At 33.6% G+C, this 13,885-nt stretch overlaps 1 protein-coding gene and 1 pseudogene across 4 annotated transcripts; one reads left to right on the forward strand and one right to left on the reverse strand.

Annotated features, from left to right (window-relative positions):
• Nucleotides 1-225: 225 nt before the first annotated feature.
• On the reverse strand, nucleotides 226-3,965 carry LOC115986571 (annotated as a pseudogene).
• A 1,111-nt stretch (nucleotides 3,966-5,076) lies between these two features.
• On the forward strand, nucleotides 5,077-11,223 carry LOC115986563 (malate dehydrogenase, cytoplasmic-like). 4 transcript variants are annotated; one of them, XM_031109697.1, is made up of 7 exons: nucleotides 5,077-5,353; nucleotides 7,028-7,186; nucleotides 7,278-7,453; nucleotides 9,023-9,300; nucleotides 10,117-10,252; nucleotides 10,379-10,490; nucleotides 10,967-11,223. In XM_031109697.1, exons 1-7 carry the CDS (start codon nucleotides 5,350-5,352, stop codon nucleotides 11,059-11,061), a joined length of 960 nt encoding a protein of 319 aa, XP_030965557.1. In that variant the 5' UTR covers nucleotides 5,077-5,349; the 3' UTR covers nucleotides 11,062-11,223. The 4 variants fall into 4 exon arrangements, with proteins under 4 accessions (XP_030965557.1, XP_030965559.1, XP_030965556.1 ...); XM_031109699.1 differs by having other exon boundaries at nucleotides 5,077-5,342; XM_031109696.1 differs by lacking the exon at nucleotides 5,077-5,353 and adding an exon at nucleotides 5,436-6,014 and having other exon boundaries at nucleotides 10,148-10,252; nucleotides 10,967-11,055.
• The last annotated feature ends 2,662 nt before the right edge of the window (nucleotides 11,224-13,885 follow it).

The following is a 13,885-nucleotide window of genomic DNA, read 5'->3' on the forward strand; positions in this document are numbered from 1 at the left end:
AATAGAATTTGTTAATGCAACTAGAATTGAATCTGACTCTTTTTTTTAAGATCAAAAATAGAAAGAATCAGTTTCTCAATATGCATCTCTTGATCCTTTTTTTTTTTTTTTTAACTTGACAAGTGCAACTCTTGATCTAACTTATTGTTTAATGGGCAAAGACAAAGCAAATAGTTAAAACAAAGTGCATTCAGAAATATCTTAGAAATGTGAATCCTTCTATAATCCATGCAAAGTCAATCACTATGCAGTGTTTTATTATTCAACTGTCCTGCAAAAGACCAGAACATAAAAATATCAAATATGACACTAAGCTATCCATTAAACCCCATTTGTTCTATAGATTGACATGCACAATTCAAATTCCCTTCTCACTACTTTAAAGTAGCAGCACATCAAGAATAAATATGCATATGAGCAATCAAACTTAATCTGACATTTTTAATTTAGTATGTGCAAACATGTAAATATGACATTTTGCATTCAGCAGCATGTGATTGCAGAACCCTTGAAAGTGATGTGCACAACTTTTTTTTATAAGATTGCAACATGTGATTGCATTCATTCAGATCCAGCATGTTAACACTCCAACTTTCTTCATCATCTTCTTCAAATCATGCAGCTTCTTATAAGGAGGTCTTTGACCATGGGGTAGCCCTAACTTCACCCACCAATCTTCATTTCCAGTTGGCCACCAAGGTGGCGGAGCTCCCTTTTCTAGCAAGTACTTCCTTTGAGGGGGTCATAGTGTTGCATTTAAGAAGACAAAAGTGACCCAAGAGTAGCATCTTGCAAGTCTTGGAGAATGCTTTCAGAGTTCCTATTCTAATTATTTTCTGCCTCACTCATGGCAAGGCATTTCACTTCATACTTGGCTATGGCTGCTGGCCCATTCTTATCAAACTTCACCTTTTCTTTCCACCAAGCTCTAATGTTGTCAGAAGCACCACTCACTGGCTTACCCTTCTCAGGAATGATACCATAGACAAAGCCGTGAGCTTTGCAAACTTCCATCAGCTTCAGCATATACTTGAGAATCCCATCCTGTGCTCTACTTCCTCCAAGCCTGATCTCAGTGGTCTGCTTGGGCTTTTGCTTCTCTACAACTTGTTGGGCTGCAATCTTCTGTCTTTCCTTAAGCCTCTTGAGCTTGATATGATCCTTCCACATTCGCCTTTCCAATTCTTCTGCTTCAATCTCTTCATCACTCGCATCTTTATTTGTTATGTTGTCACACTTTAATTAAGTCATCAACTTCTAAATCCAAACTGTCGCCCAATGTGTCATCAACCAGCATAAGGTGGTCCATTGAATCAAATTACAACAACCCTCTGGTTGATGAGAAAAACGCTTGGAAAAAAACAAAACAAAATCTTTAATCTTACTACTTATTTTGTTTCAGTCCCCAAGCTATACAGCCACTCTAGGACTAAAACAAAAAGTTGTACCAAGCTCCCTAATAGCACAAGGTTCTGTTACATTGACCATCAAAATCAATCCACAGTCAAAAGCCCAAATTAATTTTCTATTCCAACCTTATCTCAAAAACCAAACAAAACATAATTATTGCTGAAATCTAATGAATTCACAAATATTGTGCCAAACAGCCCCTTTTCTTTATTCAATCAAACCCATCTTCCTGATGACCACAAACCTATAAAAATCCCTAAAAGTCTTAGATTACAACAATTCAAATATTAATAGACAAGACCCAGCATCCTATAATAGATTTATAAACAAACCCACATCTCAAATTTTTTTTTATTTTTTATATATAAAAATCTTTTAAACAAATAGAAATGAATCAAACTCAAATTCTATAAAATTATTAAATTACACGTAAAATAGGTCCACAACAGAATCAATTCAAAGGACCAAATTAAGTTATACAACAATTTCAGTAGCCATAAAACAAAGTGGTTGACAAATGACAGCAAAAGTTATACTCTTACACTACATGTTTGTTGAAATCACACAAGATAAGACCCATCCCAAATACTAAAACACAAAAATGACAGAAAATACTTACACATACCTACACACATAGTCGTTGAAATCACACAGGAGAAGACCCAAACCAAAAATCTAGGCTCACATGATGCATGCAACTTAAATAAACTCAAAATCTTTAAATTAATCCCTCTCTAACCCAAAAAAAAAAAAACACTGGCGCTAGCCAAACAACCAGATAACAGAGCAAACTCTGCATCATTCTGTACAGCATATTGCAGTTTTAGCTGCAACCTGCAACCTCCATATACAACACAAAGACTGATACTGTTACAGCAAAGGAGAACCCAAATTACAGCAAAATCACTTGTACAAAACTATACAAATGAATCCAGTCCATTCCATTACTTGGACTTAAGGGATATTAAAATTGAGACTTCAATTCCTGCATAAAACTCTATGAAGAATTGAGTCATCATAAATGGGGCCACTCTCCCCTCTATTAAGTAGAGTAGATGGAAAAATGAAATAGTAAAACAGTGGAATTAGAGATATTTTTTTTTTGCTTTTGATAAACGGAATTACAGACATTACTTATCATGCAAAATGAACAAATCCAAGACAGGAAAAGGAAAAAAGAATATGATACTTCCTACTTACCTTAGTCAAGGCAACTAGGATAGGGAAAAGTTTGTTTTCTTTATAATAACAAAATCCTTGCCCTGCAGAATTTTAAGCAGATTTTGGTGTTCTTTTATTATGCATACTTTATACCAAGAATAGCTTATTGCATCAGGAATTTGTAAAAAAAGATTTTTTGTAGTCTACGAAACTTAGACTGTATGAGGTGTTTTTGAGTGTTTGAGTTTGGGCAAATGAAAATTTTACAGATCTGAAAAATTATGCATATGTTTCCTAAAATCTCCTATGGATCTAAGTAGACCCTTAATATTGTCCAAGATTGTTTCACATAAATTCTACCAATAATCTAAGCTAGAAAAATATATCATTGCATTAGCCTTGCATTGTGTTATGCTGAGAAAGAAAATAATGACTTGGGCAGAAGAAGAAATTTAACTACCTAAACTTGTTTGCTGGTAAAAAAATTTCTTACCTCTCCCCAACTGGATAATCATCAGATAATCTTACAGGCACATTCAAAATTTGGGAATTACACTTGGAAATAAAACAGAGAAAAAAAATTAAGAAATCTGTAAAAGAAAAGAGACAGTAGAAGATGGACTAACCACATTGTTTTTGTATTACTATTGCGCAAACAAATCTGAAGCTTCTCTTATTTGGTTTGTCATCACATGCAGCTCTTGAATTTCGGTCATTTGCAGCTGAAGAGAACAGAACGTTCCATTTTATTATTACTTCTTAAAGTATTACTGGAAATTTAAGAGAGAAAAAAAAACTGAAAGGGAATTTGGCAATCTTTGATAATTGTTTGGTTGATTCAATATGAGAAAACTTACGGCTGGGATCTGTCTTGGACCAATCTACGTAACTAGGGACGAATTTCAATAGCATCATTACCAAAACAACGAATATGGGAAATTTTGGACCACTCTGATTCACTTTTTATTAATTTCTCATATCATATAGGAAATAAGTCTACATGAACTCTTATCAAAAAAAAAAAAAAGTCTACATGAACTGTTCAACCTCTCTCATTAAACAGCATTTACATAAACCCATATATGACCCACAACACAAAAGAGGTAGAACTCCAATTAAAACACCCAGTTGGCATATCCCTAGCAAGAACTTCCCCACATGTTAACCAAACCAAATTGTTGAGGTATCCACACAAAAGCACTACACGAAGAAATCAGAATCACACTAACCCCATATACGACCCACAATACAAAAGAGGTAGAGCTCCAATAAAAAAACCCAGCAATCAAAAAGTCAACATCCTAAAAAAAAATCAAATACAAAGAAAAATCAACATAACAATCATCCATATCACAGCACAAAAGAGGTAGTAACAAATTTTTAAAAGAAAAAAAAAATCAATCAAAATAATCTAATCCTTACATTGAATTATTATGCCTGGCAGTCACAAGAATAGAGCACAGATACCTGAACTGAATTATCCACCTTTTGTGAGTATTAACATATTGTGAGGAAAGGAAGAGACAAAGGAGGGAAGACAGAGAGACTACTATTATAGGCTGGCGTTAGCAAAAGCTGAAGGGTTGTCATTGAGGAATTGAAACCACTGACAAGTTAACGCTGATGAAGGGTTGCCGTTTAAAAGGTGGGGAGACAGAAATTGTGAAACACAGTAAACCAAAAGGTGAGGAGACAGAAAAGGAATTTGAAATCGTGAGAGACAGGCTTAGGCTTGGGCTTGAGCTTTATTGTGGAATTAAAGCTATAAAGATTGGGCTTTACAGTGAAGGTAAGGCTTGGACTTTATAGTGGAGATAAGGCTGAGAATTATTTTTAATTTTTTTAGTATTTTAAAATTTAGGAAAATTATTTTAAAGTTATACCAGAAGCCCTTTTGGCGCTTCACTTTCTCTTCGGACGTGGCTGGACTTTGTATGGGGCCCAGGCCCATTGTTTGATTTGAAAATTTTACCCCTACAATAATATTTTTATTTTTATTTTTTATTTTTTAAATATTAATTAGTACATCATATTTTTAGTATCCACGGCGAGGAACAATGCGGATTCTCCAGCATTAAATCGTTCTATGGCTTTATATTTCTTCACTTGAGAGAGGGATAAGGTTGCTAGGATTTTGAGAAGTTATAATGTTTTTATTTTTATTTTTTAAATATTGTGCTGACGTGGAAAATTATGATGCTAGTAAAGGCTTCGGTTTTATATATATATATATAATATTGTACTGACGTGAAAAATTGTGATGCCAGCAAAGGTTTCGGTTTTATATATATATATATAGATAATGAATTTAATTTAATTTTTTTAGAAATCTTAAATAAGGTGGGATTTAAAAAAATATTTATTTATAATCTTATATTCTTGTTCACATTTTATATAAGATTTTTAACTTTTACTATTTTCTTATGGCAAACTTGTAAATAAAGAAGAATATAGGATTATTTTTTAAGTAGGAAGGCTCTTCGCTGCTCAGCACGCCTTTTACTTTTACCATCAGATCTCTTTTTTCAATTTTCGCAACCAAATTTCTTCCTCACAGTCTCTCACCAAGGAAGCTATGCCAGGATCTCAAATATTCTTTCATACTTTTAGTCTTCATCATTTGACCGTGAATCTGAGCCAGGGACGGGTCTCGCATGGCGACAGTGGCGGCGCTGGTGTGGCCGTTTCCCGTTTGGGTATGCGACGCCGACAGTTGAGGCAGCGACGGGTCTGCGATGGATTTCTCTCGCGTGTGGCGGCGGCGTGACTGGGTCTGCGATGGGTCTCTCTCTTTTCTTTTCTTTTTTCCTTCGTTTTCGCTTGTTGCTTTGCTCCGTTTGGTTTCTTTTGCTGGGTTTTTGTTTTTTTTCTTTATTACATTTTTTTATTCTTCATTATGAATTTTATATTATATGATAAAGAAAGCAATCCTCTCAACAAAGTCTAAGCACAACCATTTAGCTTTGGTGGTTAGAAGTGGATGTTGCATTCAATGGAAGTTTCATAACTTAATTCTATAATATCCTTATCTTTTTCCTTAGTTTGATTGGAAAACAAACAGATGGATAGGTTCTTTTCTTTGATTGTGGAGATCTCTTATACTTGTGCATCTCTTGTGCAAGTTGTTTTGGCATCTGAAATTAATGCCTTGTTGTACAGGTTTCTTTTAATATTCTTTGTTTTTTGTTCATATATTTTTGTATTTTGATGCATCATACATATGTGTATATATGTTAGAAGGTTGGATAGTTTTGAGAAGAAATCTACGAGGAACTGTTTATTTATCAGTTTGGTTTTTGAGAAAATGGAGTATCTTGTATTGCTTCAGAATGGTCTCGTTGTTTTGTTTACTATTGCTATCTCTTGGAAGCTTATTACATACATGTGGGGCTCCTTGAAGATGGAGAAGGAACCAATGAAAGTATTGGTCACTGGTGCTGCAGGCATGCTAGCTCAACCTGATAGTCTATTTGGTTTTTCTTGGTCCTTGGTAGAAATATTTGATTGTCTTTTTATCATCATGAAACTCAATATTAGAAATTTGAATGCCTTTTATATTATTATATATATTTATTTTTGCTGAATTTCTGAAACTGTCATCTAAATTTTCATTCAAATTGACAAATATGAATGTTCTCCAAATGATAAACCCCAAATTTTCCAATTTTGTATGATTGCTTAATCTAAATTTGCTTGTATGCCTGTGGATACTTCTTGTTTTTTGGTTTCCTCATTATGGTATCTTTAGCTCATATAAATATCATTTATTGATTTTGTTAGAATCAATGGTTAAATGATAAAATTCACTTTTTCCTACCTGCTTAAACTATTAAGGCAAATGCTAATTTACCAGGTTTCTCCTTCATGGGAGTTAAAGTCAAAACTGATCCCAATTGTTAATAAGTGAAATTTATGGAATTTGTTGCTTTGTATTTTTTTTTATAAATATGTTAAAATCATCATCCAATTTTTCATGAATTTTTGTCTCAATTTTTGTTAAAAATTATTTGCAAAAAAGTATTTTAATTATTTTTCTTCAAATTTATCCTTAACTTAATTTGAAAATCCTGTTTTCTATTCAGTTTATGACTTCCTGCACTGCTGTTCTGTGATGTAATTCTTAATGAAACAGTTTAAATCTGTGGTTTTCTTTGAAGATGAGTTTGACTGCCATTTCTGATTTCTGTAGATAATCTAAAGAAATCCTAAAAATTGTAACTGTTTTGTTGTTGAAATAATCATTGTATTATCTTATACATTGTAGTCTTTTTGAAATAGTTGGAAAGAATGAGAATTGAAAAAAAAAAGCTTGATTTATATCAAGATGACTGTTGTCATTATGTAAAGGAGCAAGTGCATTTGATTTTCAATTCTATAGGTTTGGTATTCTTTCTTCTAGACATGATAATATATAGCTTGTGTATCTGTAGCTCAAAATTTTGATTTTGTTCAACAGGGCAAATAGGTTATGCCATTGCTCCAATGATTGCAAGGGGAATCATGCTGGGTCCTGATCAGCCTGTGATTCTGCACTTGCTTGATATCGCACCGGCAGCTGAAGCCTTGAATGGGGTAAAAATGGAATTGCTTGATGCTGCCTTCCCTCTTCTGAAAGGTATGTCTCTTATCTTGAGAGTTAACTCTAGGTTGATAGAACTATACTCTCCCCTGAGGTTTCTTAAATTGTCATGAACATGGTTCAATAGAGGTGCATGCTACCACGGACGTCACTGAAGCTTGTAAAGACGTCAATATTGCTATTATGCTTGGTGGATTCCCCCGGAAGGAAGGTATGGAAAGGAAGGATATGATGTCTAAGAATGTGCCTATTTACAAGGAACAGGCTTCGGCCTTGGAGGAGCATGCTGCTTCGGATTGCAAGGTGACCCCATAAATTCACTTGAGTGTGTAGATTTAAGATTTTAGGGTCACCCACACAGCCACATTCAGTTTGGAATATTATCAGTTCACCTTTACATAGATTTGTATTTTTTTTTTATATATATATGGCTTCATTTACTTTAAAAATTAAAAGTCATGAAACTGGATGTTCTGAGATGTTTTGAAGTTTAAAAAGAGGAGACATATTGGTTCTATTGATGCTGATTGATTTCATTGGATAAGATTGATGCTAATGGATCTGAGACTTTTTTAGGATTTTATTTATTTATTTTGTATTTAATGAAAATTTTTATGAGGTATTTCCTTTTCTTATTTGATTGTGAAGTTATTTCCCTTCCTTCTTTAATTTAATTTCACTACTGTAGACAGGTTGATCTTAAAATTTGTTTGAATTTTTACTTCCAATGCTTCATGTTGAATACAAGCATATCTCTGTTACTTTGCTTGGTACTAACTCAAAGCAGTCTTTAAGTGCTGATTCTTGGGTTTTATCCCTCTCTCCACATCTTGGCGTTGATACATGGGTTTTATCCTGTTTGTTTTTATTTTACGTCCAAAAACACATTCCCATTGAAAACTGGTCGTCCTGCTTCTGCACCACCTATTACTAGATGCCCTCTAGGCCATGATAAAAATTAGTGAATCAATAAAACTAATGATCTTAGCATTCTGTTCCATTATTATTAGCTTGTGATAATATGTCCCAGTACATTCCTTGTCTCACTATCATTTCCTATCCGTAAGCATGGTCTGTTGCTTCTATTAGTTGTAATGGCTCTGTAGCATGCCTTTTGGAATGTCCTCTGACCATTACCTGCTTTGGTAATTGATACAATCTGAATGTCTATATCTTGGTTAATGTTACTATTTTAAGTTACATCCTGGAGGGACACTCGTGCTCAAATTAGTAATATTGCTAAGCTACCTAATCTAGAGTCCCTTTACATCATAAGAATAATTGATCAGACATTCTTTATATTGCATGAAATATAGTATTTCCCTAGAAAGAAAAATCTTTCAGTCACAGGGAGCAGTGTTTGTCCTTTCTGTCCAGATTGAAGAAGTATGTGTATCCGAATTACTAGTTCTCCAGCCCCCTCACTCACTCTAAAAATGGAAGAACAAGAAGCTGCCATGAAAATGCACCATTCAAGCAAATCCTTAATACTCTAAATATTTATGTTTGTTTCTTTTGATCCTCTCAAATCTTGTGTCTCTATGTGCTACCATTGACAACATAATTGTGCATTTTCGAGTCTAGTTTCCAACTTATTAATGAATATATTCAGTGAAAACCAGATTTCCTATATGTCTGTTTCCAACATATTTATAACCAATCATATTGTCAGATTTCTAAAAATTACAAATGTTGAAAGATTGAAATCTTTAAAGAGTTCTTTTCTTTTTTAATCTTCACTTTTATGCAGCTAATTTTTTGAATTAATATTGTTTCCCAAGTGTTTTCTCCTTTTTTTTCTTTTTTTTTTTTTTTTTTGGGAGAAAAATATTGTTTCCTACGTTGACGCCCTTTCACTGCTTTATTACGCAGGTGCTAGTTGTTGCCAACCCTGCAAACACCAATGCTCTCATCTTGAAAGAATTTGCTCCTTCAATCCCAAAGGAAAATATCACGTGCCTAACACGACTTGATCATAACAGAGCATTAAGTCAAATAGCTGAGAGATTGAAGGTTTATGTTACTGATGTCAAGAACGTAATCATCTGGGGCAATCACTCTTCAACTCAATATCCAGATGCCAATCATGCGATTGTCACCACCACAAATGGAGAGAGACTAGTCAAAGAACTTGATATTGACGATCATTGGTATCTCAAAATATCCAACATGTTTATTTTTTGCCACTTTCACATGTTTAAATTATTTGGAGACATAGGTTGATAAAGTACCTATAAGTATTTAAATGGGAGGTAGAGCAGGCATAAGGTTCAATCCTCCAAATTTAGACCACCTACATACCATGATACTATTTGTCCTAAAAGATTAAGTTCTTAGGAAATGGTGAATTTAGTTATTTTAACAATTTTTTTTTTTTTTTAAATTATGGATTCTAGTAATTGTAGCTATCCCACCTCTCAAGATAAATAGTGATTGATCATCTATGAAGACAAAATTGCTCCAGTGAATTTATGGCTCTCCTTAGATTACCATGCTTCTTTTAAGCAATAGCTTGGGGTGCACTGTCAATTAGTACCTACATGCCATTTTCCTAACCCAGGGATCCCAATCTTTGGGGTGTAGGTGGTAACAATTTTTATACTTGAGTTTGTACTCATCAAAAAACAAACTTATTCTTAAATCTGTCTTGCACCCTGTTAGAGCATCTGCACCAGTTGGTATAAACAGAAAATGATGTGAAATTTACACATTTAAGCCCCAAAACTACCCACATCAGTCCTATATTAGGACCTGGCTTTATATTTTTGAAAAGTTATTGAACTCCAAAGTTTTAGGTTGGTCTTGGGTACATTTGGGTGCATGTTGAATATTTAGGTTGCAACTCTTTGCAGGGTCTTCAACAACATAGTTATGTTGACCATCTTCACATCTCTATGCATCCTTGTCAGGCTATTTACTTTGTTTCCCTTTCTGTTATTTATTTATTTAAATTTTTTCTGTCATAGGTTAAAAAACGAGTTCATCAACACTGTACAGCAGCGTGGCGCAGCCATTATCAAGGCTCGGAAAGCATCAAGTGCATTGTCTGCTGCAAGTGCTGCTTGTGATCATATGCATGATTGGGTTCTCGGGACTCCCAAGGTTGATTATCTTTCATCTCAAATAGCATTTGATCATGCAGAACTTATTTGCTTTCATATTCTTCTTCTTCTTCTTCTTTTAATTATTATTATCTTTTGTAAATTTTCCTTTGGCTTTGTAATTCAGGGAACGTGGGTTTCCATGGGAGTGTATTCTGATGGTTCTTATGGGATCCCAAAGGATATTATTTACTCTTTTCCTGTTAAATGTGAGAAAGGAAAATGGTCAATTGTGAATGGTAAGTTCTGTGGCTTCTATATGTTGTAAATGTTACTTCTTCTTTCCTTAAGAGTTGAACTGCTAATGTTTCTGAAGCTACAAATCACTATAATCTGCATAGGGAATATATGTTGTTTGTCAATTATGTCTTAGATCTAAATAATGGTTTAAGAGCAAAGGTAGTTGTTGAAGAGAGCAAGGATATATATTCGGAATATATGGACTATAAGTCTATAACAATGAAATGCACAAAGCTCAAAACTCCCAGTTACTGATGAGCAATCAACAATGATATAAAAAGAGGCATAAGAGTAATACAATCGAGGATTCATGAATGAATGGCTATAATTATGATAGCCTACTATACTCTTGTGTTAGTAGTTAGCATGTTATATATTCCAAAATGCCATGAAAAATGGTCAAAATGTTTTAATACCACTTGCATGAGACTATTTTAGTGCATTCAGTGTTTGGAACTTGTTTACGCATTGGCAGGGCTCAAGATCGATGAGTTCTCAAGGGCAAAGATGGATGTAACTGCAAAAGACCTCATTGACGAAAAAGAAGTTGCCCATTCATGCCTCAACTAACAAGGAACCCATCTTCCCTTGGAGAATAATGAAGAAGACTTGATAATGCATGTAAAGAAAAAAGGGATTTCCAATTTCCATCCTAACTTTATGTAAAAAATTTATTAGTCACTTATATGCTTTGGAACAATGACAGAACAAGATATGTCCTGAGTTGTCTTATTTCATGTGTTGGCAAAAGTGTAGACTAGTTCACCAAGCACCTCCTCAAATCTAATAATCAGTTCCATGTTACTACTCATATGTTTTCATTGTCTTTATATTATTTCACAAGTCCTAAAAAAAATCAAATTTATGAAGTTAAAAAAAAAAAAAAATTATTATTATAAGTCATATGACTAAGAATTTGAATTCACTTACCATTATGCTCGGCTAAAGCAGCCAACAAATTTTGATTAAATTATGTTTGATCTTATCTAAATAAAATCTAACTAAACTATGTTCGATGATAAGAAATTGTTTAAAAAAAAAAACGAAATTTTAAGTACTAAGTACTATTCAAGCAAGGCATTTTATTTTACAATTGATTTGTTAGTTCTAATTAGTTTAAATAGTAAAGTCTCTTATAGTTCAATAAGAGATTTGGGATTCAATTCTTGCCTACATCAAAAACCAATTGGTGTCTTGATCTGATGATAAAAAGCTATCATCAGGAGTGGACGTCATAAGTTAAAACTCTCTTTAAAAAAATGTTTACAATTGGTTTAATTATGTCTTTCTATTAAACTAAATTTTTTACTTTGGCCGTTAGCCACATCAGCAATTTCCATTCAAGAGATAGCGGTAAAAACTAAATTGATACAACATTAAAAGGTTAAAGACCAAATTAACATAATTAAAAGGATATGAACTAAATTGAAATATGGTATAAAGTATATGGAGCAAATACGTAGTTTACCCTAATAGTTATTAGTAGGCATTTGTTATGATTATGCTTATTGTATGTGAAATTATACATTCTAATATTAGGCAAGTATAACAAGTTAAAGTTGAGGGATAGAAAATGTAATTTGTATAAATTTACATTCATGTCTTAATAGATAAAAAAGTAACAAATTAGAAGAAAAAAAATACAAATGAACCAAAAAAAGAAAGAAAAAAACACCAACCGATTGAAAAGTATAAAAAAGGACAAAAAAAAAAAACTAAAGAATGAAATTTAAAATAAATATATAAAAGGAAACAGATGACATGTAACAAAAAATGACAAAACGGAAAAGAAGCAAAGGAAAGGAAAAAAAAAAAAAAATAGAAACCATGAAAAGTAGAAAACCTAGCACGTTGTAGTACATGGGTGCTTTAGTTCATACATTTTCTACATGTTTTCTTCCCAATTTGGGAGAAAACATTTTGGTAGGCTCATATTGGTGGGCTCGGGAAGAAAACACTTGAGTTCCACCCATTTTTTTTACTCTTCTCCTTCCAATCAAACACCCATTAAAAACATTTTCTTCTCACTTTTTTTTTTTTTTTCTATCCTCCTTATTCCACCTCTAACCAAACAAACCCTTAGTACGAGAAGAGGAAACTGTGCTAGTTCTTTGAGTGAAGGAGAAGAGGGTGAATGTAGTTCATCTCAAATCTTTGGGTGAAGTTTTCCTTATCTAAAAAAGCGGGTGTTAAGGTGGATGTGAGTAATAAAACTTTAAGGCAAAAATCTTCACTCAGCATGTCCTTATACATAGAGGTGGGGGCTAGAATGTTTAAGCCACTGTGGAGAACTCATAGAGGGTTCCATGGTCGTGATCCACAACTTTTGTCACAACTTGCCCACATGGCAAGTTGTGAGTGATTGAAGTTGTGGTGCTAGCATTATTTATATGCTATTGGTGTTATAATAACCAATCCACAATTTTTATTCCATCACTCACAACTCGTCACGTAATAACCTACCCATGAAAGGAAAAAAAAAAGTGAATTATGGGTTAAGAGTAAAGGTTCTTTAAAAACAAAGGATCAACAATCTACAATTTGATAGAGGAAGGGGATAGCAGGAGAAGGACAATGCAATATGATTGCAAGACTATAGAAGCTACATCGGTGGAGGCTGGTTACTAGCCCCACCGAGAATAATGAATTGTCTAGTTTGGGATTGTCATGAGCTTGGGAACCCATGCAAATAGTTCAATAGCTCGTTACTTTTTTACGAGGAAAAGATCCCATGATCATGTTCTTGTCGAAGACTTGGCCAAATGAAGCATGGTTGGAAAGAATAAGGTGCAGGTTGGGTTTTTGATGGAAAGTTTGTAGTTAAGGGTGAGACTTGAGGGGCAGGTCTGGTTCTCTTGAAATGAAATCTGCCCTCTCTACCTTTGTTGATTCCTACTCATTTGAATCATACAGAAGTTGTTCTAGATAAGGGCTTTGAGAATGCTTGGAGGCTCATTGGCATGGGGTCGATATGAGTATAACCTCGATAACTTCTATCACTCTAATCAATAAAAAATCAATCTTAGACTAGAATAGAATTTTTATCTTAAGTATAAAAAATATATATTCTTAATAATTTGATTTGTCCACAATTTTGTGGTTTCCCTCCTTAATGAGGTAACACCCCAATCAATTCTCCTCCCCCATTAAGTTATTCCTCTCTCCATCAAACCGCTTTATTTACCTCTTTAATAATTAAAAAAATTACACTCTTTTCAATGTTCTTCAAAAAAATATTTTTGGTGAAATTGAGCTTAAATTAAATAGAATTAAAGATTACAAAGTCTAAAATAAGAAACATGCCAAGCATCAATTGATAACTAGTACAAAATACAAGGAGGAGACTATCCTTCCTTGGGAAAAATACACCTTGTTAAGGGTGTCTATTTCCTCA

This window comes from Quercus lobata, chromosome 4 (assembly GCF_001633185.2).
Source record: "Quercus lobata isolate SW786 chromosome 4, ValleyOak3.0 Primary Assembly, whole genome shotgun sequence".
Classification (NCBI taxonomy): Eukaryota; Viridiplantae; Streptophyta; class Magnoliopsida; order Fagales; family Fagaceae; genus Quercus; species Quercus lobata.

What these genes read in the sequence shown, in the direction of transcription:
- LOC115986563 (XM_031109695.1), top strand. Translation starts at nt 5,792, where the DNA reads ATGTGTATATATGTTAGAAGGTTGGATAGTTTTGAGAAGAAATCTACG. An exon ending in ATTGGTCACTGGTGCTGCAG is followed by an intron (nt 6,015 to 7,027) that starts GCATGCTAGCTC and finishes TTTGTTCAACAG; the next exon opens with GGCAAATAGGTTATGCCATT. An exon ending in CTTGATATTGACGATCATTG is followed by an intron (nt 9,301 to 10,116) that starts GTATCTCAAAAT and finishes TTTCTGTCATAG; the next exon opens with GTTAAAAAACGAGTTCATCA.